Genomic DNA, 22,373 nt, shown 5'->3' with positions numbered 1-22,373 from the left:
TGGGTGTATTGGTTCCGCATAATCCATGCCACAGTCGCCGCCAAACGGAGAAGCATCACCCTATCGTGCCGAGACTGTCTTAAAGAAACCGTAGAAGAACGGCAACCGTGTGGACCAAGTCGCCGCCAAGTTGTCCAAAGCAGCGACGAGACAAGCTTTTTAGCGAATGTATGCTCAAGGGCAGCACAGTGAAATCGTCATTACGGGATCTGCTTAATCGTGGCTAATCGTTTATTTTTTTGGGTGAAGAAAAGCTTCCTGCTACGTGGTTTGCGTGTTTTTTTTTTAAGTTCGATTGGGTGGAATTTTCGCGATCGTGCTACGTTTCAAGATGTGTATGTGTGTGCGTGTTTCCGAGCTACGCTTCAACAAGCACCGTGCTTTTGGGAAGCTGATCTTGATCATCACCAGTAGTGGCTGAAATCCATCCTCTGACCATCAACATCCAACTGAGCTAATGGAAAAAATCACCAGTGGAAATGCAAAAGTCGTTGAGCAATAGAGTACACAACTTCAGCTCGTTCTAACACTACAACGATTCGAAAGGTAAATCATGTTGAAAAACACACGGGCAACAATGGGATTTCTTCAGAGATTCACTGAATTCCTAGCAGTGAAGTTATCTGCAATTCATGGTCCCAGAATATGTAAAGTCCTGCAGTAGGCTTTTATCGCAACGAATAGCTGTCACCGAATGTAAACAACTCCGTTGAAACGTCATCGATTTTCGGTAATTGATGTTTTTTTTACTTCTTCAGAATAAATGTCCGAGCCAACGTTAGCTCACCTAAGTAATCTTGCGTTAATCGCTCTGGTGCGCCGAAGATCTCCGGAGATTTTCGTCCCCAATTTTCCCGGAAACTTGTGTGAACTCTTGTGGCCGTTGTGAAGGCAACTGCAAACGGATGGTCTGTTGGCGCTGTAGCGAGAGCCGTGTTTGGGTGGTGGCAATTGTTTATGTTAAACCTAAAAATATAACCGGCACCGAAGTGCGAGCCATCATTTTCTGTGCTTCCGTTCCGATGCCATGGCGCACAATGTGTGTGAGTGTGTATATCAATTGCGGGAGTGAGAGATGGGTTAGATTTTCCCCTTGGCTTTGGTTCCTCCACCGATTCGTTAAGCGCAAACCGGTGCAGGTTTCCCGCGCATAAGAAAGCATATGAAAGTTGTGGTTTTTTGATGTTGTCTCTATTGCTTTGTTTTCAAATGAAGATACTATTGTGTAGTGCAAAGCGGCGCACATCTCGCATATGTAAATCGTTCTCACATGGGCCGCGCTTGCGGCTAGGTTGCTATTTTAATGAGGCGCATGTTTCTGTTGTGTCGATCGTTCTGGATGGGACAGGGAAACTGGTGACGAGAAATTCAAAACATACCGTTGTCGGCACATATTTTCGGACATGTCAAATTGAAGTAATTGTTTTTAACTTTCCTTTTTTTCTTTTCATTTCAGCGTAACAGAATTCAGCAATTCTTAGAGGCTTATTTCTGGAAGGAAAGCATGAAGCAACAACGGGACGGTTTTCCATAGTTGAATTTAACTGCGAAAAGCCAGTTCAATGTGCCGAAACAAATGAGTGGATAACGCAATGACGCTAGAAAACAAACAAAATCTTTCAGGCCGGTGACAATCAGTAGCAGTATATCATCGATTAATGTTTAGCATCAACGTGCCTAGATAGGTCGCACTGTGACAAGGAAATACCTTTCTACCGATTCATATGTTATTTGTTATCATCCCGAAACGGGGAGCATAGGAAATAGTTTGTTGATGTTGTTTGAGAACAAAAAAAAAGCATATTCGTGTTAGCCGTGTTATATTCAGAGTGCCTCTATATGATTTACTTGTAAGTGAAGTGGAAGAAAAATCTAACCAAATCGATGTAAATGACGAAAGCAAACACAACAAACACATCCTCCCGATCTTAAGCTGAAAAGTAGAAGATCAGCCTCGTTTGATATGATAACACGGTGGACGAGTATGATGGCGTAGAGCTCCGTGATCAATGGTTTGGTCGTGCTGGTTTGCTGAAGATGAATGTGGTAACCTAAATTTAAGCTACTTCACCAAGACTGCCACTGTGAGCGGATTATACTTTCGGTAAGTAAATAGCTCCGCTGGTAATTGTAAAACCTACAATTATTCTCTTATTAGACATGGTTATATTTTTAGCTACCCTGCACCCCATTTAATGCATAGGAGCTAAAAAGTTGCAGTTGCAAGATTGCAGGTGACGCTCAGTTGTTTAGGTTCCGTAACAACCTCGATCGACATTATAATCGAGCGTGCCACTTGCCATTCGCTCCAGGTCCGAGGGCATAACGGCACCGTGCCACCGTTTATCGCTTCACACTGATTTGCTAACGAGAAAATTATATTTTTTCACACTTGTTTACCAGAAATTGATTACAAAATGCGAAATGTAGCGTGGCACAAAATTGCGCTCCGCGATATAAGCGTTGGTCGTTGGTATCTTGAACTGTGGTTATATCGAAATTCTTTTTCTGGAATAATAATTGCAACAACCTGCGTACGGTATAGTAATAATCTCGAAAGCCTTTTCCTAGGTGAAATTGCACATACGAAAACATGTCCTTTTTGCGGATCAACTACCTGTTGAACATTCGTGTATTCATTGCTGCAGACACTGGAAAGGTTGCCGGGGGTATTACGCGGCACATTATTTGCATTGACGTTGGGTACAATCCTCTTCCGCCAGGAGACAGCTTATCCCTTTTTGCTATCATCCCGTGTTCGATAGGATAGTTGGAGGAGGATACAAAGGCTTGTCCCACAGAATGGTTTATGCGTTTAAAGGGAGGATTAAAGGGCTTTGATTTGCGCGGTAACTACCGGACGAAAAGAATTCTTTCTTTCCGCAAAGATCATGTACAAACAGCTTTTGGAGGAAGTTTGTTATGCCCCGGAGATGGCCTATTGTTTTGTCGAAGTAAAACTGGAAAAAGATGTTGAATCGGTGTTGCTTTATTGACGGTGGCTCGTAACTATATTATTCTGGATTAAACTGATTTTAACTTCCAGTAATGCTTCCAATATTGTATTTCTAGCAAAAGATACACTTAATCTTCAAACCCAATCAATAACTAACTAGTGACGACTTGCTTTACAAAGTTCTCGTGGACGTTTCTTTAATCATGAATCACAGGTGTGCAGGTTTAAGGAAAAAAAATCAATTTCCTTTCCAGCATTGTGTGTAGGATATCGTTCACTTTCACGCCCCAAAGGCACAAAAGGAAAAGATTTCGCTGTTTTGGCTGTTCTCCCCTTTTTGCACATTACTGGCCCGTACGGTGGGAAGCCATGCAAAAGATTGCAACGATCACTGGACCGTGGCGACATTATTGAATCAACGCGTCTTCAAATCCTTTCCAAGCAATCAGAGACCAGTCGCTGGTATGGGCGCTGGCGGGAGAAGATTACATCGTGGCGTATAACTAACAAACGTGCGTAGACTGATGGTGAATGCTGCAGAAGGATATAATGTAAGGGAAAGGAAGAAAAGCAGACAGCAGAAAAGCAGGTGGTGTAGGCACAGGTATGAGGAGGTACGCCATGCCAGTTCGTTTGCCAATCGAATATGTCTCAATCAGGCGTTGTCTTCCGTGCATTTCCTGCTAACCTTCCCCGTCCTCACAATCCTTCCTAAAGCATAATCTAGTGGCGTGTTGTAAATATCGGATGATGTTATTTCGAACGTCCAAAAAAATGTATGCACCGTGGCTAAGATGTTGTGCCAGAGTGGGGTGAATAGTGGGTGGGAAATAGGTTATAGAAATTGGAATAGGCTATCCTTTTTATTTCCTCACATGGAGTCACATGGAGCAAGCATTTTTTGTTGTCCCTGTTGTCCCTGTTGTTTGTGTCAACTAAGGAAGGAATGAGAAATTACTGTTTTGGACAGATTGAAGATATCTGGGTAATCGAAACCGGGCAGCTTCGAACTCGTTTGTTCATATTGTTTGGGGGATGAATTTCCGTTTTTTTTTTTTAATTCTTATCCTATTTTAGCAAAGGAACTGAAGTACTAATGAAAGAATGTAGAAATACTCATTTCTTCGGTGGCATCTTCGACGGTTTCCTACTAATTAGCGGAAATCCTAGAGGTCGCACCAACGGAGCTAGCCGAAAATCGAATTTTTCCCTTCATCTCCGACAGATTTTCCGTTCCATTTTTTTTGTTCAAGAAAAACGTCCATGCCATATTGCAAAATTTCCTGTCATATTATGTGGAGCTTTTCCGAAAAGAAAAATTTAGAGTAGTTCTCATCTGATTTTCGGATGCAAAAATGAACATATGAGCTTACACCAAACGGCCTTTTTTTAATCAAAAACATAATCGTTCACGTACGAATCGCACCGGCCTATCAACATATTGCTTAACAACATCTATTTATGTATTATGTTCCACTCTAGCTTCATTACTCCTATGAGGTAATTATTGTAAATACAGATGATTTTCTAAACGCTCATCTTCATGCACGATTTGCTAATTCTCTCACAGCCGGCTCTTTGTTGTCCATCTGCACATAATGTTTGATAACGATACGGAAAACTCCTCTCGCTACCGGAAGATGCACTTTTCTCTCTGTCTCTGGACGCGGCCAACTTTCCGATCGAATCGATCTCGCGAAGATAAAACGAGACGGAACGGTCCTTGTGCGTACCGTTTACGGCGCATGTGCACCCGAACCCACCATATCATCCCTTGGTCACCGAATTTTCCAACACCGTTTTCCACCTACGGATGGATTTCCAACTGCATCTCGTTCCCACAACCCATCGCCATCCCTCGGTGCGACGATATACACTGCCGAATGTTTATCCGGTGGCTCTAACCATCCACCTCCAGTCCGTGCACACCTTCACCGCAAGTAGGGAATGTCATGATTCCTCCTTCGGTTCGTTCTCGTGTGTGGGGTGTGTATGTGTGTGTGTGTGGGTGTGTGTGATGCTGGGAATGTGTGCGGTTTTCCCCGTGTTTGGAAGCGGTGGACCACCCAGATGATTTTCAACCAGCACGGTATGCAGTAGTGCCACTGTCGCGCGCATATTGGTGTCTATTCTCCCACGGCATTGTTGTGCTAGGAAAAACCACACTCAACAGCACCGGAAAGAATCAAATCCGTAATCGTGCGGACTTTCGCAGTTATCGGGTGAGTTAATCGAGAATTCGAACAGAGTAGTGTTTACTGTAAGGCAGGTGTTTTGATTGATGTAGCTCACAAATCGATACGATCTGCGCTATTGTCCCGCGAAGTGTGATACAGCATACGGACGGGCGGAATTTGTATCTTTATCATTTTCGATTGGAATGTGCAAAGTAGCAAAGTGTAATTTTAAATTAATGTGTTAATAATGCCTTGGCCGCAGTGTTATGAATTTATTACTTATTTTTGCATAATTTATAAAAATAATGTTAACATTAATGATCGTAAATTGAAAGTCATGTACGTTCCATTCGCTCCATGGCCGTGTCACTCATAGTCACTTCGGATTACTTACTTTTCCAAGGGATCAAGGTGTCAAGCTGCATCCAGAAATGTCTCTCAAGCTGCAAAAAGCTATCCCCCGGTGCAAAGGACAAACAATTCCGGCAAATGCTGGTTGTCGTCGCATTAAGGGCAAATGACTCTCAAAGGTGACTTCTCAAAGGTGTATGTGGTGTTAAAAGTGCATTCCAAATCTCTACCGGCGAAGGGCATGAACAATTGCATGTGAGCGCGAGTGTGAAAAAGGTCGATCGAAGGACTGTACAAGAACAATTGTCCTGCGTGCCACCAGCTTTGACATCTGCGACATCTTTGAGCACTTGGACGCGTTGATCCGTTATGGCGTTTCGGAACACTTGGGAGAAAGCGGATTTCTTAAAAGCCTACGATCATCAACAAACGGTTTGGAACTGGGATCTCTCGCTCTCTCTCTGTGTGTGTGAGTGTAAGAATGAGGATCGTTTAACCGAAACGAAGAAACAGTCCGTTTCCGTTTCATTCCCATTCCCGTGTGGGTGTAGTGTTTCAAGGATATTGCTTACAAATCGTCTTTTGTGATTTATGCAATCCATATGCTGCTGTGCGTGTGTGTCATGTTTGGCTTATTTTCATGGCGATTGAGATCTTTTGAAGTTGTGTGAGGACCATAAAAGAGACTTTTAACATGTCGCTTCACAGCTTCCGACCGACGGTAGCTTTTTTGCTGTTGTTGTTGGCTTTTACCGGTAAATCGGTTTAACGATTACCCGGTTACGTAGCGGGTTCATACAGGAAACCGCTTTTTAAATGCCCTGTACTACACGGGAAAGATGCTTCCCTTTTTTTCGCCCCTATTAGGAGGAGATATATCGATAGCATCTTCAAGCAGAACAGAGTATTGCGTTGTTGCATTTTCTTGAAGCTTAAAATAGCTGCAATATCTGTCAAAGCTGTTACTTATCAATATATCGATACATAATGTAGGAGTAAATTACTTACAATGCATAAATTTGCATATAACGCATATAACAACGTTTTGAAAGTTGGTACCCAGTATTTTTCGGAGACTTACGAACCATTTGACTATTTTCGTCAGATATTCTTTGCATTTATCATGTGTTCAGATATTATGGGTCCACTTACATTTGTTTTTCGCTTTTATTTTTAATTAAGTTAATGTTTGTTATGATTTATACGAAAAATCGATGTTTTTAATTCTGAAATGTTCATGAAAGCTGGTATGGGAATTAAATGTTTTTATTAAATTATTTTGTGACTTAACTCGCTTGTTTTGCATATAATTTTGAAAAAAGCTTTGTAAAAACATCAGTTTTTGCATTTATTTTTCTTTTCTTTTTTAAATGGATACATTTTTTTGATGCTATATATTATGCAGCATCTTCTTGTTTACCGGTATAACCACCTCAAGAGGTCGAGATTTGCCATTTCTGGCTTTCTTAAATTTTATTTATATTTATCAGCTGGATCAGCCAGTCCTGCGTACGAAGAATTGGCCTGGATGCGATTTCGGACCGGTCTTGTCGTGTGCAGACCGATACGCCTCATATTATGCAGCATATTATGCTTTGTTAGTGTATATCTCCGCTAAACCATACACCTGGGATTGTCTGTTCACAATGAGGGATGCAGAAACAAATTTCCCATTTCAGATGCCTTCAGTGGCGATTTGACTCACGGGTATACCCGCCGCCCAATATTTCATCTTTTCGCCCGATTGCAGAGATTGATGATGATCGTGTGTGTCTTTCAGTTTCGAAATGCAATAAGCCGTAACGCCACGTACGATCGAATGCATGGGGACACCTTTTTGCATGAAGGTGAAGAAGGTGTTTGGTGTTTTGCGTGTAAGGTGGAAGGAAGGACCGATCTAGTCATCTCTTCTGCCGATCGCTTGGTTCCCGAGTAGAAAGAACCCCCGGAAAGGTGGTGGGAGAGGACAAGAAAAATGTATAAAAATAAAATAAAACTAAAAAATGCCGCGTCGCGACATCAAAGGCTTCAGTGTGAGTCTGTCCTCTCTGCCGTGTGTGGGGGCGTTGTCGTAGTGGGGGCAAAGGCAAAAACGGCATCATCGTTTTGTTGTGCCGGTAAAAGATCAAAGTGGAAACAGACCGGGGAAAGGAAGAGATCAGGTCAAGGGAGGCGACAGAGTGGCAGAGAGAGAGGCGACAGACATCGACACATATGCGGGCACACACCGCGACGACCCCACGGGTGCAAAAAATAAAAGGGAAGAGCAACACATTTTTAATGTGTACACTTTGGTCTTGATCGCGCCACGTTTTGTGGCAGTGAGTCGCTGGTTGGTGCGCAGTCCTTTACCTTTCACAAAACCATCGTTGTTGCCCATCGCAGCAGACGCACACAAGCGCTTGTTGTATGCGCTGCCATTCGATTGTTTTGGGTGGCGTTTCACGCGTCACGCATGTGTCGTGTTTGCATTATCTATCCATGCACTGCGGATATTTTGTCTCATTCAACCCCTTTCAACCCTTATGCAGGACTACAATGCACAGGTAGTTCCCGAGATATGCATCATGTGAATGCGCGAACCGCGCAAGATCGTTTTTATTTGAAAGTTTCTAATTAGTGGTCTTAAACTAAATCAAATAGAACAAATTTGATAACATAATTAACCGTCCTTTTGTCATATATACGCTTGACGTTATATTGATCCTGAAGATCCTAAAGATCCTAAGATATCGCGTATCTCGAGAACCACCTGTATTACTAAGGAATGAAAGAATGTTTGTAGGTCACCGTTTGCCGGTATCAACTGGTGACAGATCGTCTCCAAATGCAAACAGACAGTGCAAAAAACAAATCCCCAACGAGTACGAAAGGCCTGAGAGCGCGTGCGTCGGAAGAAAAGGTTGGAAATTTAAACTAAAAAAAGTGTGATCCAAAACAAAAAAAAACACGCTGATCCGTTTCGCGTCACTATTTGATATCGGAGAGCTGTGAATGAGGTTCTTGAGGAAACATGTGGCGACGAGCACGATCGTTGGCGAAAATTTGAAGATCACTGTGTGTGCTAAAGATTCGTGATTGATGTGAAATGTGGATGGATTAATGTAGACAACCATGTGGACTTCAAACGAATTTGATTGGTCCCCCAACTGCGCCCCGTTTTGTTTTGTGTGACTGAACTCTGTTTAGTCGGTCAATCAATCGATTTTGCCAACCATGATCATTACTGTGTTTTTTTTTCTCTCATTTTCGTCCTTGTTATTTTAAAATACCATTTAACCCGACGCGCTGCAGGTCAACGAGAGCAACCGTGTTGTCCACTATCAGGATATTTCTTTATTATGGGTTCCGTTGAGGCAGTCCTATTTTAAACTACACACACGCGCGCCCTCATGTTCGTAGTATCTCCCTGTCGATCGGGCAACATGTGCGCCCTGCTATCAGCACAGAAAGGACGGAAATAATTATATTGAACCCACAGTCGGCAATCGGGTTTGCCAATGATTTATTCCCCGGTTCCCTCCATCGGTCGCCCGATGGCCGGCCTTCTGCTCAGCGGTGGACCAGGTCCCCCGTTTCTCTGCCCGGTGCAGAGGGCGGCTTTTTTGATTGATAGTGGTGCTGCTGCCCGTCTTCTTACACGATGCGCGAAGTGCATTATTGTTTCCTTATCATGTTTCGCGTTGCGGTTTATTTACTTTTACACAAGCGCAACCGGAACAACCACCCAGCGCCGCCGAGGTAGTAGGGTGCAAAGACACGATCATCGATGGGTATGCATAACGAAAAGCATAAGGTTCCGTTTTTTTTGTTTGTAGCTTGTTGACCAAATGATGGAAATGATGGTTTCGGTTATAAATTTTATGAATGAAGGCTGGGTAATGATTCGCCATGTTTATATTTGAATGATGGGGTCATCGAATTAGAGCCTCTTAAATCTTAAAGGAGTTTGAAATTTAGCTTTTGGCAAATCTATTATTCTGTCTATCAATATTTTGCCTGTCATCATGAGCTCTAGCTCTGCAGCAGCAGCCGTTTTTTATTTTTCTCCCCATAATGGCACTGTCTCTTCAACTTTTTCGGGGTAGATAGGAGTTGTAAGAAAAACTCTGCAATCCTTTAAACAAATGGTTAGAAAGGAATGTTCTTCTCGTACACACTTAACCCACTTTAGCTAATCAACTCATAAATGTTACCATACAATTAATTAATGCTATTCTTGTTTTGGGTTCTTAGGATAGGTTTTCTTTTACATTTTCATCAGCTGTTTAGAGCGGCATTGAAGCAATTTCGTCTATGAACAGTAATATAATAGAATCTACCTTGGGATTTTCTCAATAGAATATTTTACAAGTCAATGAAAGTCTACACACTTACAAAGTTACACACTTGACTGTGACAAGGGACTTGTGAAAGTTTACAAGTCATGATGGAGCTGTGCCAGTTCTTAGAATTGTTAACGGACAAAGTAAATTATGTTTCTCTTATGTATCTAACTCATTTCAGTATTGTTTTATCAAAATTTGCACGAATTTTAGTCAATTCTATCAGAGTTACTTCTAGGTTTTGTTAGAATCGGATGAAACATTTCTAAAATGCTGCTACACGTCTGATGATATTTACCTCTTCTGATGTTGATTTTATACAAAGTACAAATTATAAGTACGATTTAGAATGAATTCAAACAGAAATGTGTAATTAATGTATGACCAATATTTAGCTACTTGTCATTATATTTTTTGTTTCATTGTTTCCTAATATAAAATTTCGCTTTGGTGCAGGCTGTTCCACATCCATCTCAACCGCCAAAGCACAGAAAAGCACACCCGAAAGTGTTCGATTTTAATTAATGCCGTACCGTACTTTTGTGGCAGCAGATCACCCCTAGCTTTGGACTGTTGTTTGTTGAATGACTCATAATAAACCCATCGACGAGCGCTCATGAAAGCATTCGTCCGTGGAAAAGAGGGATTGGATCTCAGGGCCAGTCCCGGCACCACCACCACCGTGTTGGTTCGGTTCTCAGCCTCTCGCCCTAAATTCTGTCCATACATACGCAGGAGTTCTATACTCGCGAGCACAAGGTGAGGAAGCGAAATTATTATTTTCATCTTAAATATATCGCTCCATAGCGTGGAAGTTGTTTTCAATATTGCCATTGCCAAGTACTTCTGGCGGAGGCTTTCCTAACTGCTGGAAGGATATCATATTTGGCTCACATTAGATTCTATAGAGATTCCCGTGTTCCCTTGCGCCTTCCTCTGGGGGAAAGGAATAGAATAAACATAAGCAGCTTCGAGGTATAATGCTAACAATGGCAATGCACCAATACAGGCGTACTTGAGCCTTGGTTGATTGCCATTGCTTTCATACCTAGCGTACCTAAACGGAGAAACAGGCTCAGCTGTGAATTATGAGCGCTCTGTTTTGGTGTTGTCTGCCGAATAGTTCCCTGTTTCATAAAGTTATGATCCGTGTCTTCCCTTTTCCTTCGGCAGGATTATTTTCCCGCGTCACCGTTACAGCCAAAGCCCCTGTTAAACTGTGCAGACTACCTTAGAACGTACAGTTGATTGAACGTTTGTAGCTGTTGTTTGGCCCGAGTGGGTTAACTGATTGATTTTGCAAAAATATATTGGGTCAGAGTTTTGCTTTTACCCGTTGATCATAAATCTCCTTTACCTTTAAATCAAACGTTCACAGGAAAGGGCGTCCCCACGTTGAGGTCCTGTTTTCCTTTTTGTGCAATTTGCTGGACCTTAAATCTTCCGGCACAAGAGTAAAAATGATTTTGCAAATTGAAAAATGATACTACACCCCTCCTGCAGTAGAGTTTAGTAGACGGCAGGGAGATCCTTTTCGCTTGCGGCCTTTTGCGTTAGTGGAAATATAATCCTGCAGGCTGTAGATTCCATGGCGTCGAAAGTATAACAAAGGGGAAAATAAGTTTCTCCCTATTCGTGACAGGATGGAAATTCGGCCCACGAACACTCACTGTTTCTGGCGGCTAGTGCCACGTCTAATTCAACTGCAGGCTAATTGCACACGCACACGGGATGATGTTGTTGTGCTCCGCAAAATCAGGACTCTCGCCCCCGGAGGCACAACGATTCATTCCTGCTGTGCTGCAAATTAAAGTCAAGTAAATTATAATTTAATCTCTTCCGCACATTATTGACGGAGGGAACTCATCGTTTGCGCGTAAAGATGGAACGTACTGCCGCTTTTTTTTTATTAAAAAACAGTTGCACTGCAGTATGGCGTGTATTGCGCTCCGCAAGAAAAACAGGCCGGCATCATTGATCGACAACTGTTTTATAGGTACTTTTTACTTCATTTATTGCCCTGCACAGAAAAAAAGAAATTTGATGTTCCGATGATGGTTGTGCGCAGATGCAATTAACCAATAGGCCGACACCAGGTTGGGTTTGCTCGTTTGCTCGTAAAATGGGAACAATAGCTCGACTTTGATACGTTGCCCTCGTTGCCGATCGGTGTTTGGGCTTGATCTGCGCTTCAAAAGCCCCTGGTGTCTGACCGTCGCCGAACCGTCGTGATGGTAATGAAGGAAAGGATTTAATAGCCCCATGGTTGAAAGGAATGCGCACCGTGCACAGACGAGAACAACCTCCGATGGGATGTGCATCAGCAGCAGACAGCAGGCTCTGAAACCCACGTAAAGACGGTACCCTCGTACCTCGTACACGACGTCCTGCTTGTGCGAAAGAGGTGCATAACCTGCTGTGTGTCATAAAAATGTGTACGCGCTCCTTGTACACTCCTTTCGGATGCTGCGTTGAGCTGGAGAATTTGATTCGTTCAATGACTCTATTGGATTCTTCTGCCAAAAAGATCGTAAATAGGTCGTAAATGTATATGGATTATTATTTTCTGTGCAAATATAAAATATTCTGCATTCTACCGACAACTGAGCTTCGATGGTGCCTGATTGTTTATTCAACTACATAAGGAAATTGTATTTCCAATTAATTGTTATTGCTTTGAAATCCAGTAAATTGTAAAATGAATTGCGCTCGATAGCTAGTCTTAGCATGGGAATTTTCAATTTATGATCATTCGTGTGATCGCCTATTTATATAATAGCAAAAAAATGATCACCAAAAAACGTTGCACTTCAAAACACTGTTTTGTTGTCAGTGAACAACATTTTAATTGCCATATTGTATAAAGTAAATTTGCAATTTGCAATTGATTGACTGATTTTGCAGCAGCAGGAAAATCGTATTCCTAGATCCTAATTTAACATAATCGTTGTCTAACTCGTTCTATACAAGTAATTTGTAAGCTTTATTTAATTAATAATTGATTTTTTAAATGAGGTCCTTTTTCTCGTGTACAAAGATTGTTGTAAAATTTTATTAACACAAAACGGAATCATTTACAACTACTTTATAATAAAACTTTGCTCTTTGATTTAGCCAAATGTGCTGTGGAAAATGTGATTCGAAAGTCATTAACTTACGTCTTCTAAATTTCCGCAACAAAAGCCGATCGCATTTTTCCCCAATTCGAACTGCTTATGATGCAGCCCTTTGGTGGGTTGATGCAACTAGTTAAGAGTCGCCATTACGGTATGATAATTGCTCAAACTCCTCTAACTCTCCCACCTTGTCTCATCTCCGACGACGTATAGCTCCCGAACGCATCTTAAAAACCCAATTCAACCCTCTTTACTTGAAGCATACTCCTCGTCACGATGTCGTGTGTGTGTGTGTGTGTGCGTCCTTGATCCGCCATCATGCGGCAACCCTCATGACGAGACCGGTGGCCTATACGGGGCGGCCATTTTAAGCCCCGTTATGCCGGTGATTCGTCCTGCTGTACGACCAATTGCGCACGCGGTCCCTGCCGCGCGCGTATTGTGCTGCGTCCCTTACAAGCAGTTCGCATTGTTTGGCCGCGCACACGGGGGAAGCCGCCGTGCTTTAAAACTGAAGTGGAATAAAACATGTACGAGATCGAATTAAAGCCTTTGCAGGAAGAAGGAAACAAACAGGAGGATTTGCACAATGGATGCAAAAACGGGCAGACCGAAAATCTATGCCCGCCGCCGCCACACTCGCTTTGGTTAGGGTGAATTTCTGCCCTAGTGTGCGTCCCTGTCTCGAACATCCTTCAGAAGGTGCCCTGTTTACGTTGCTTTTTTAATCTCTTTTCGGTGTTGAACCCCGGGTTTGATTTTAATGTTGGAAACTTTGCTTCCATGATGTTTGTGACGCGCATCATTTGCATTGGATGTTTTCATCCGTGAACTAACATAGCTTCTGCCTTCATTATAATGATCGTAAAATACGAAAGTATTATTTATTTTAAATATTTTATACAAAAGAAACAATAAACATAACAAGAATTTGTTACATTTGTACACGAAGATAAAAAAAATTTCTTTAATCGTAATGAAATTTCGATTTCATCTTGGGAAAGGATGGATTGCGAAGGACTCACATGTCTGAATCACTCCGAAGCACATAGGGTTTGCTGAAGCATATGAAGGACCAACGGAAAAATATCATAATGGACCGCGGTACAGTGCTGTGCGTACCCTACGGGTTTCATATCCCGACTATTCTCTGAAAGAGAGACGGCTTCTGGTGCGGAATGAAAAGATGCATTCATCCATGGAATATTTCATAAGTTCAGAGCCGTACAATGATTGACGTTTTAATAGGATTCCAGTTGCGGAACTGTTGGGACTACCGTACCAAGGGCAATGCTTGAAAAACGAATTTGTTTTTGAAGTCTAAGCTGTAGACAAAATTCACTTTCGGATTTGCTTTCCGCGAAATATCATTCCCTAATTTTATCATAGAGACATGAACACAAATGTTTGATTTTTATTTGTACGAGGTTCGAAATGCGTAACTACATGGCTAATATTCGTTTTCCTTTTATTTACTTACAGATATTGCTAACAATTGATTACACGCCAGTTTGCCCAACGAATGCACACGGCAGTAGGTAACCACAACTGCCTTCAATACGACTGATAACTGAGACTGGAACTACGTGACGATTGCACGCCCGCTGCCAATGCAGTTCTTATCGAATAATTTGTACAAAAATCGCTCGAGTTATTAACACGAAACAACGATCAGCTCAACAATATAATCCCGCGATTGTACGGGATATTGCGTAGCATTTATTAGTTGCGTGTTTGGTTGAGGAGAGAGACGATAAACGAAGAACGGTTCAGCAAAATCAAAGGCTGCCTTTAAACATTAACGCCTCTCTGGCTAATCCCCGGGATCGATCGTTGTAGGATCGCTTTCGGACGGGTATCACATCAGCGCATTACCGATGAATCAGCAATACTTTCATCAAAAGTTTGATGACTTTCACAGCAGTGGACCGAGACCACCCGTGCCCGGAGAGGAAAGCCGTCGGAAGGTAATTTTGTTTCGCAGTTCTTTTCTGTAAGTATGGCACGGTGCTCTCCCACTAACCGTTGTTGTTGTTTGCGTTTCAGATGACGGAAACGTCACATTCGGATCGAACGCGGGACGGTTCGCCCCCGGCATACGTTCGATGGGCCCAGAAACTTGCCTACCTGCTGGAAGATGGCGACGGGGCCGAACTGTTTAAGCGCTACGTTGAGCTGGAAGGCGAGGAACCCTCGAATCGGCTCAAGTTTTACTTTGCCTGCGAAGGGCTCAAGCAACAAACGGATCCGGACAAGGTAACGCAACTGATCGGTGCCATCTATCGGCGGTTTCTCAAGAAGGCCCAGCCCGGTTCCGAGCTGTACGTGAACGAGTCGCTGCGAAACTTCATAAAGGCAGGTCTCAAGAATGAACTGGAGCTTACGCCGGACATCTTTGACCAGATGCAGGCCGACGTGGCGAACATTATTGCCGAAACGACCTATCCGCACTTTCTGCAGTCCGACCTGTACCTGCAGTATGTGCAGAACATGCAGAGTTCGAGCAGCAGCAGCAGTGTGATCGGTAGCGGAAGCAACTGTAGTCTCGCAGCGGCAGCAGTGCCTTCAACGAGCGGTGGAGCCGGTTCCTCCGTAGCCGGAATATCGCACGGTGGAGCTGGAGGTAGTGGTAGCAGTGCCGGTGCCGGTGCATCCTGTTCTCTGACGAGCAGCAGTTCCACCTCCGAGCTGTTCCTGCATAGTTCATCTGCTCTACCAACTGTGCACGAGGATGCGGAACTGGCCAATGCCGATTCGATCGAACAGCTGTACGGTGCTACCGGGCCGGGTTTAGACAGTCATATGGCGTTGGGAGCGCCGCCGCTTGTACCACCCAGCGCGACGGGTTCAACATCCACCTCTAAGGTACCGATGACACTGACAAAGGATGCACTGATGGCGACACAGAAACGACGGCTCGAGATGAGACCACCCGGGTAAGCGCTAGGAATAACCGGTGCAAAGGAAATTGGTACAATGTTTCCAATCAGCGCCCCATTTTTATTCTGCATTGAGTTGAGTTGAGTGCTTGTCGATTGCAATTTTTATTAATTTAAACGTAAACATCCCAATGTACGCTATTACGTACTTTAATCGCAAATGAAGCACTGTAAGAATAAGCAGAGATAAACGTAAAAAAATTGCGCTAGTTGCTGTTGTGTCATCAAAGAATTTAGCTTGCTCCCGCTAAACAGCAGCAACTTGAGCGGCCAAAAACAATCATGTGCGGTCATTCATCTGCCAGACTAATCACATAATCAGTGCGGAAGTACACAACATTTTTTTGCTGTACGTATAGATTTGTAAGTGCTTCTTTGCCTGTCTTGCCCTGAACTTACAATCGATACTTCTTGATTGAAATCCTTTGTTTTTAAAGATTTTTTCATTCATAAAAATGGCCGCCATAAGAAAGAGGCCGTATTGCTTTTGGTTTTAAAGTTCTTATCAAGGAATAACCGAAAATAAGCCGGCAAATATGTTGTTCCATTTGTGCTAATTGATTTAAATAGCGTTACTTCATTGCTTTGATTCGTGTGTTTGATTGTTTTTAACTTACTGTAAATCAGTTATGTTTTGTTTTTTATTTCGTCGTTTTTCTTTCCGTTTAATTAAACTCTCTTTCTTTTCTTCCTTTTCTTTTCTTTCCATTGTCCTTTCCGTTTCCGTTTTCATTTTGTTTCACGCACCGTTACTGTACATCCTCCTGGTACTGTACAAACCACCGGTCACCGGCTGGACACAAAACATTGGATCCACAATTGTTACTTTTTCTGATGCAAAATTTGGTTGTATCTACTATCTACCTTTTTTGTGGTCTTTCCATCTCACAACACATCATCATCTCGTCCCTTAACACATCTTGGCACTTTCTTTGTATGTGTTTGTGTGTATGTGTGTTTATTGTTGCCGGCGTGTCCTGTGTATATTATCGTTCGTGCGCATGTGCCTTTTCCTTCCCGGAACATACACTCCGCACCATTCCATCTGCTGCCAAAATCCACACCACCAACACTGAAACGAACGAACGAACTGCTTTTATTCATGTACCATACGCACGCACTCTCGCTCCATTTCTGGTTCGTCCTGTTGCTATACTGGCCGGTTCATGTCCTTGCGCAAACCTCCGAATCCTAACCGTTGTGTGTGACGTACGCTCTCGACGTGTACTCTTTCATGCTGCTGGTTGCATGATCGGGTCCTCCCCTTTTTTAATGTGCACTGCCATGTTTTTAAACTGTTCCCGGACTTCTCTTTTGCTCACACGCACACACCTTGCTTTTGGCGTATGCATTGCATTGTATTTTGCCGTCGGGAAATTAATTTGTGATTAATCTTTCTTTCGGTGCATAAATGCAACAACCGTCACCAATATCATCACCATCCACCATAATGCTTTATCGTTTTCTGTTCGATCGTTTCTTCCACTTTCATAAACGCGCTTGTTGTGTCCGATGATTTTGTCCCTTTTAATTGTGCCCCCAAAATTACGCACATCTTACGCATGCAGACCTCGCGGCTACTCCGTGTACACCGCCTATGCATCCTATAATCCGGTATCGCGACGAGACTCAGAACTGGCCAGTCTGAGTTCCGGCCGTACCGATTCCGATACGATGTCTCTCTCGAGCATATCCACGTAAGTTATGATTTGTTTTTCTTTATTAATCATATGTTTTCTTCCTAATTTAGTACCTAACACACTTAGTTTCATCACTGCTCACTTGATTTAATACAGTTTGTTAAAACAGTTTAGTTATTTATTTATTTATTTGGTGGCGGGCAAGTAGGCGTGAAGGAGAATTTGTTGGAGCTTACAAGCATATTGAAATAAGTGAAAGATTTTTAATTACTTAACCGAACACTTTGTTTTTCCCTCTGTTTGTCGGTCATTACGAATTTGCTTCACTCTCCACAGTGATGGACGGCCACATTCGCAAAGAAAAAAACCTTATCATAACCATTCGTCCATTGAGCGAAGAATGATGCGTGAAAATGCCTTAACCAACGAAGAAGTCGATACGTTTTCGGTAAGTATAGAGATAGTTAGTGGGAAATCCGAAGTGGATTTCATAAATCCACTCTTGCTCTGATGTTCGGCAATCCCCGTAAGCAATTCCGAATCCAATGCGGTTTTCCAAATTAAAACCGGGGGGTCGAATCCGGAATTGATTGGCGCAATCGGATGTTGGAACCGACACTTTGCCACGCATTTATAAACCCATCGTTCCCCTTTTGTCGTCGCTAGATTATTCCGAGGACCCATCGGCAGACGCAGAAGCAACCACCACCGATGGAGTTTGCTAAAATTCTAATCAACAAGTTGGAGAACGTAGCCCGTGAGCAGGAAAAGGATGAAGTGTTGTGTAAAAAGATGCAGGAGGTATGAATGCGGCTGAGTAGATGGACAATGGGAAATACAAGTCCGTAGTTTAACGTGCCATTTTGTAACATTCATCCATCTTAGGCCGAACTGTCCGATCGATCGCAGAATAAGGTGCTCGCTGATGCCATCCGACAGAAGCTGCAGGTAGACGATGATAATGATCAGGACATTCTGGATCAACATGTGTCCAGGGTGTGGTCGGATTTAACGCCAAGCCGTTCACCGGGCACCATGTCACCGTGTCCACCGAACGTTATCGGTTTACGGTCCCGCCGTAACGAGCTGGCCGGCTTGGGAGGTGAGTTGGGATGCGTTTGAAACACTTTTTGGTGAAGTACTAATAAATCATTCACTTTTTTGGTTCATATTTCGCAACAGCACAATCTATGCGTCATTCAAAATCGATGCCAGAAGGACATCCGCTGATGGGACCACCGATGCAACCAATGCCAATGCAAATGTCTTCCGGATCGCGCAAGCTTTATAACAAATGGCCATCGGTCAATACGGACAGTGGTATCAGCCTATTCTCGACCGACACGCTGACGAAACACAGCAGCAGCGGTGGCGGTAGTCGTGGAGAGTTGAGTCTTGGGAGCAGTTCGCGTCCACTGTCGCGCAACATGCATTCGGACATGCACACTGCAACGCTGCTGCAGGAATCAAGCCGCCGATTGGAGGATGAAACGCGACGGTGTGTTTGTTTTCTTTTTGTTACATTTCATTAATTTTTGTGTGTTTTTATACTAATTGAATGTTATTCTTCCTGAATGTGCATTCCTGATGATTCAGATCGAAGCGATATCAGTATCCACCTAGTGCAATACAGAGCATGCCATTACCGCCGGTTCCGATGCCATCGTCGGGTGGTTTCAGTACCAACCTTCCACCGACCATGCCACCACCACCAATACCTGCCAAACCACTTCAGGCCCCGAACGAGTTCACCATCGTGGTGTACTCGTTCTGTGATGAGGAGGTCCCGTACAGGATAAAGATTCCCGGTACGCAACCACCGACACTGAAACAATTCAAGGATTATCTACCCAAGAAGGGAAACTATCGGTAAGTAACATTATTTATCCGTTTACACAAATACCTTTTTGATATTTTACTATTTTTTGTCCTTCTATTACTACTGCAGATTCTTCTTTAAAACGCGCTGCGAAGACCTGGACAATCCTGTCATTCAGGAGGAGGTGAATAGCGACAGTGAACCCTTGCCGCTGTTCGAGGGCAAGGTTATGGGTACCGTCAAACCTTCGGAGTAGATTTACTTTCGAAAGCAATAGTACCAGATAAGGCGAAATAGGTAACGCAGAGCATGGCAGACGTCTTTGTCTGGTCTGTTGGTGCAGTTGGTCAATTCTAGAAAGATTTGATCATCCGAGTTTTTAGTCTTCTCGTTCGCGAGTGAGGAATGTGTGGCTTCCATTAGCATTAAGAGGAGGATGGCAGCAAAGCGCATAGAATGTTTACATAGAAGTCAGAGGGTAAAATCACAGAGGGTCACAGGGAGGTCACACAATATGCCAATAGTGCCTTCTGGTGTGCCCGCATCAGCTATATAATATACATCACTGCGTATTAAAAAAAACTGAACAATGAAAAGCAATCATCAAATTGAACAAAGCCCTGTTTTTATCATTTTCGCGTAGATTTGGCAAATTTTATGTTGAGTGGGTGGTAATAAGCTAGGGTGAAGATAGAATGGTCTGATAGTTGGGTGACAGTGTATTGTAATTAATGCAACAGTGGAATTACCACCAAAAGATGATACACTGCAATCGAATGTAACGCGAGACGAGAGCAAATGAAATCAAATCGAAAGTATCAGTATTTTGACGCGTTTTGAGTTTTTTTTTTTTTTGGTAGGAGAAAGGGAAGATAGTAATAATACTAGTAATCAAAAATACTAGACAATGCGATGTAGAGCTATATTTTCCACAACACATGTATCGCATCACACAGATTCTGTTAAGCACAGGAAGTTAATACAATTGTATTTGAGCTGTGTAGGATTTATTCCGCCGAATCGAGCATAAATTAGTTCTTCCATGGTAAGCAAGCAATGAAACTTACGTTCGGGAGCAAAGCAGCGCGCTGGTCAGGGAAAGTGTGAAGTGTTTAATGGTGAATGTCATGGCGCCATGCACACATCAACGATCAACGGCCGAAACCACCGCTCCTTATCACTTAATTGTACCATAGTTGTTTTATTCGCTAGTGTTACAATTAATGACCGTTTCAGGTCGTGCACATATAAGCAAGTATAATAGGTTAGTTTTATTGCAATTGATTGGAGTTTCTTTTACGATTCGTTTTACCACACTCTGTATATGTAATGCATTGAGAGAGAAAGATAGAGAGAGTGGGAGAGAAAGATGCATGTACATAAGAGGGCATCATAGTCATAGATTTTTATTCGTTCCTCTGCCATTAATTGATCTTACCACGCGTCCAGTCCCATTCTTCACCTCTGTTTACTTAGCTTCACGCTAGCCTTATTGTAGTAAAGCGACAAACGAAGTCACCACACTCGAGCAAGGATGAAGACCGATGAAGGATAATAAATTGTCGAAAACAAATGATACGGTAGTGTTAACGAGAATTGATGGTGAAGCGAAAACGAGCTATATAAATGCACGTATGTATATTTATAAGCTAATATATATATATACATATACACGACTGTAATAGGGAAGTAAAAGATTAGTGGAAAAATGAAATATAATTGCTTATAAAAAACGCATTGTGAAGTTATATTTTCTTCCTCAGATCAACTGAAAAACACACGGGACCGGTGGTGTAGCTCACTTCACACGACAGGGCCGTGGTAAAATCCCATCCGAAGTGTTCCCCCGTAGCTACTTACTTATTTACTTACTAATCAGGTGCTGCAACCAATCCATTATCCCGGCCTATCTGGTGGACGCATCAAAGCATTCACTCCATTTCAATTTGGGCCTACCACGTTTCCTCTGGACTTTATGTGCTGGGTCGTCCGGTGTCATTCTCATGACATGACCAGCCCACCGGAGCCTGGCGAGTCTAATCTGCTGAACGACAGTAATTTCACCGTACAGCTCATAGAGCTCGTCATTGTAGCGGCTCCACTATTGTCCTTCCACACATACGGGGCCAAAACATGCTTCAGAGCATCTTCCTCTCGAACGAGGCTAAGCGGATTTCACCAGTTTTGGACAAAGTCCATGTCTCAGAGACGTGCTAGAGAGAGAGATGCTAGAATAGAAACCATGCTGGTTTTCCCTTCCGCAATATTCGCCAGCTGTTGCCATTGCGATACTCGTGGTGTGGTATTGTTTTCTCTCATCGATTGAACCGTGAAAATGTCCTGCCAGCGTGTTTCGGAACAGTATTGTGGTGGAGTATTGTGTTTAGTATTTCGATTGTTACAATTTTTACAATTTTGCAAGCCGGTAATGCTGTTATAGCCGACACAATCTGTCAGTGTACTACGACATAGCTAGCATTGTCCAGTGCAGGATCAATCCCCTTGGAGGCCCATGGCGGAATTATAGTTGGGGCCTCTAACTTTAAAAAGGATGAAGGAGGGGGGGGGGGGAGGGCATTGAGGCCCTTGAAATGATCTGCAACCACATTTGTCCAATTTTCCTATGATAGTCCCGGTGCAAGAGTCGGTTCCTGTCGCGCGTCGATCGATCGATCCACAAAACATCTTTCGTACGGATTGCGGGCGGATCCTTCATCTCGCTCAAACTTTTCGCCGGCTGATACGAAATTTCATACAAACCATACATACTTTGTTGTAAAGGCAAGAGTGTAATAAAAAAACGAACAAAGAAACAAATGAAACACAACTGAAAATACTAACAGCAATGCAAATTAATTATTGTCTTTCGACTCTTAAATTCGCGATTTTCGTTTCGCAACAAGCACCATCCGAAAGTATTTTTATTGATAAAACAATACGTAAGTATAATGGGGGTGTATTATTTGATAAACGTGGTTATTTTTGTGCATTCTGTTATATGAACTCCATCCTCACCATGTCGATCGTTCCACGCACATTATTTTCGTGTC

The 22,373-nt window shown here is 42.9% G+C and overlaps 1 protein-coding gene across 2 annotated transcripts; it reads left to right on the top strand.

Moving 5' to 3' along the window:
• Positions 1–1,488: 1,488 nt before the first annotated feature.
• Positions 1,489–21,028, top strand: LOC128299509 (axin). Of its 2 annotated transcripts, XM_053035496.1 has the most exons (10): positions 1,489–2,104; positions 14,408–14,892; positions 14,972–15,861; positions 17,433–17,561; positions 17,841–17,952; positions 18,171–18,305; positions 18,390–18,606; positions 18,687–19,002; positions 19,101–19,373; positions 19,453–21,028. In XM_053035496.1, the coding sequence occupies exons 2-10, from the start codon at positions 14,803–14,805 to the stop codon at positions 19,577–19,579; spliced, it is 2,289 nt and encodes a 762-aa protein (XP_052891456.1). In that variant the 5' UTR covers positions 1,489–2,104; positions 14,408–14,802; the 3' UTR covers positions 19,580–21,028. The 2 variants fall into 2 exon arrangements, 1 of the variants encoding a protein (XP_052891456.1); XR_008287302.1 differs by lacking the exons at positions 17,433–17,561; positions 17,841–17,952; positions 18,687–19,002; positions 19,101–19,373; positions 19,453–21,028 and having other exon boundaries at positions 18,390–18,526.
• Positions 21,029–22,373: the final 1,345 nt, after the last annotated feature.

The sequence above is a fragment of the Anopheles moucheti genome, chromosome 2 (genome assembly GCF_943734755.1).
Source record: "Anopheles moucheti chromosome 2, idAnoMoucSN_F20_07, whole genome shotgun sequence".
NCBI classification, from domain to species: Eukaryota; Metazoa; Arthropoda; class Insecta; order Diptera; family Culicidae; genus Anopheles; species Anopheles moucheti.
This window is presented reverse-complemented; position numbering and strand designations above follow the sequence as displayed.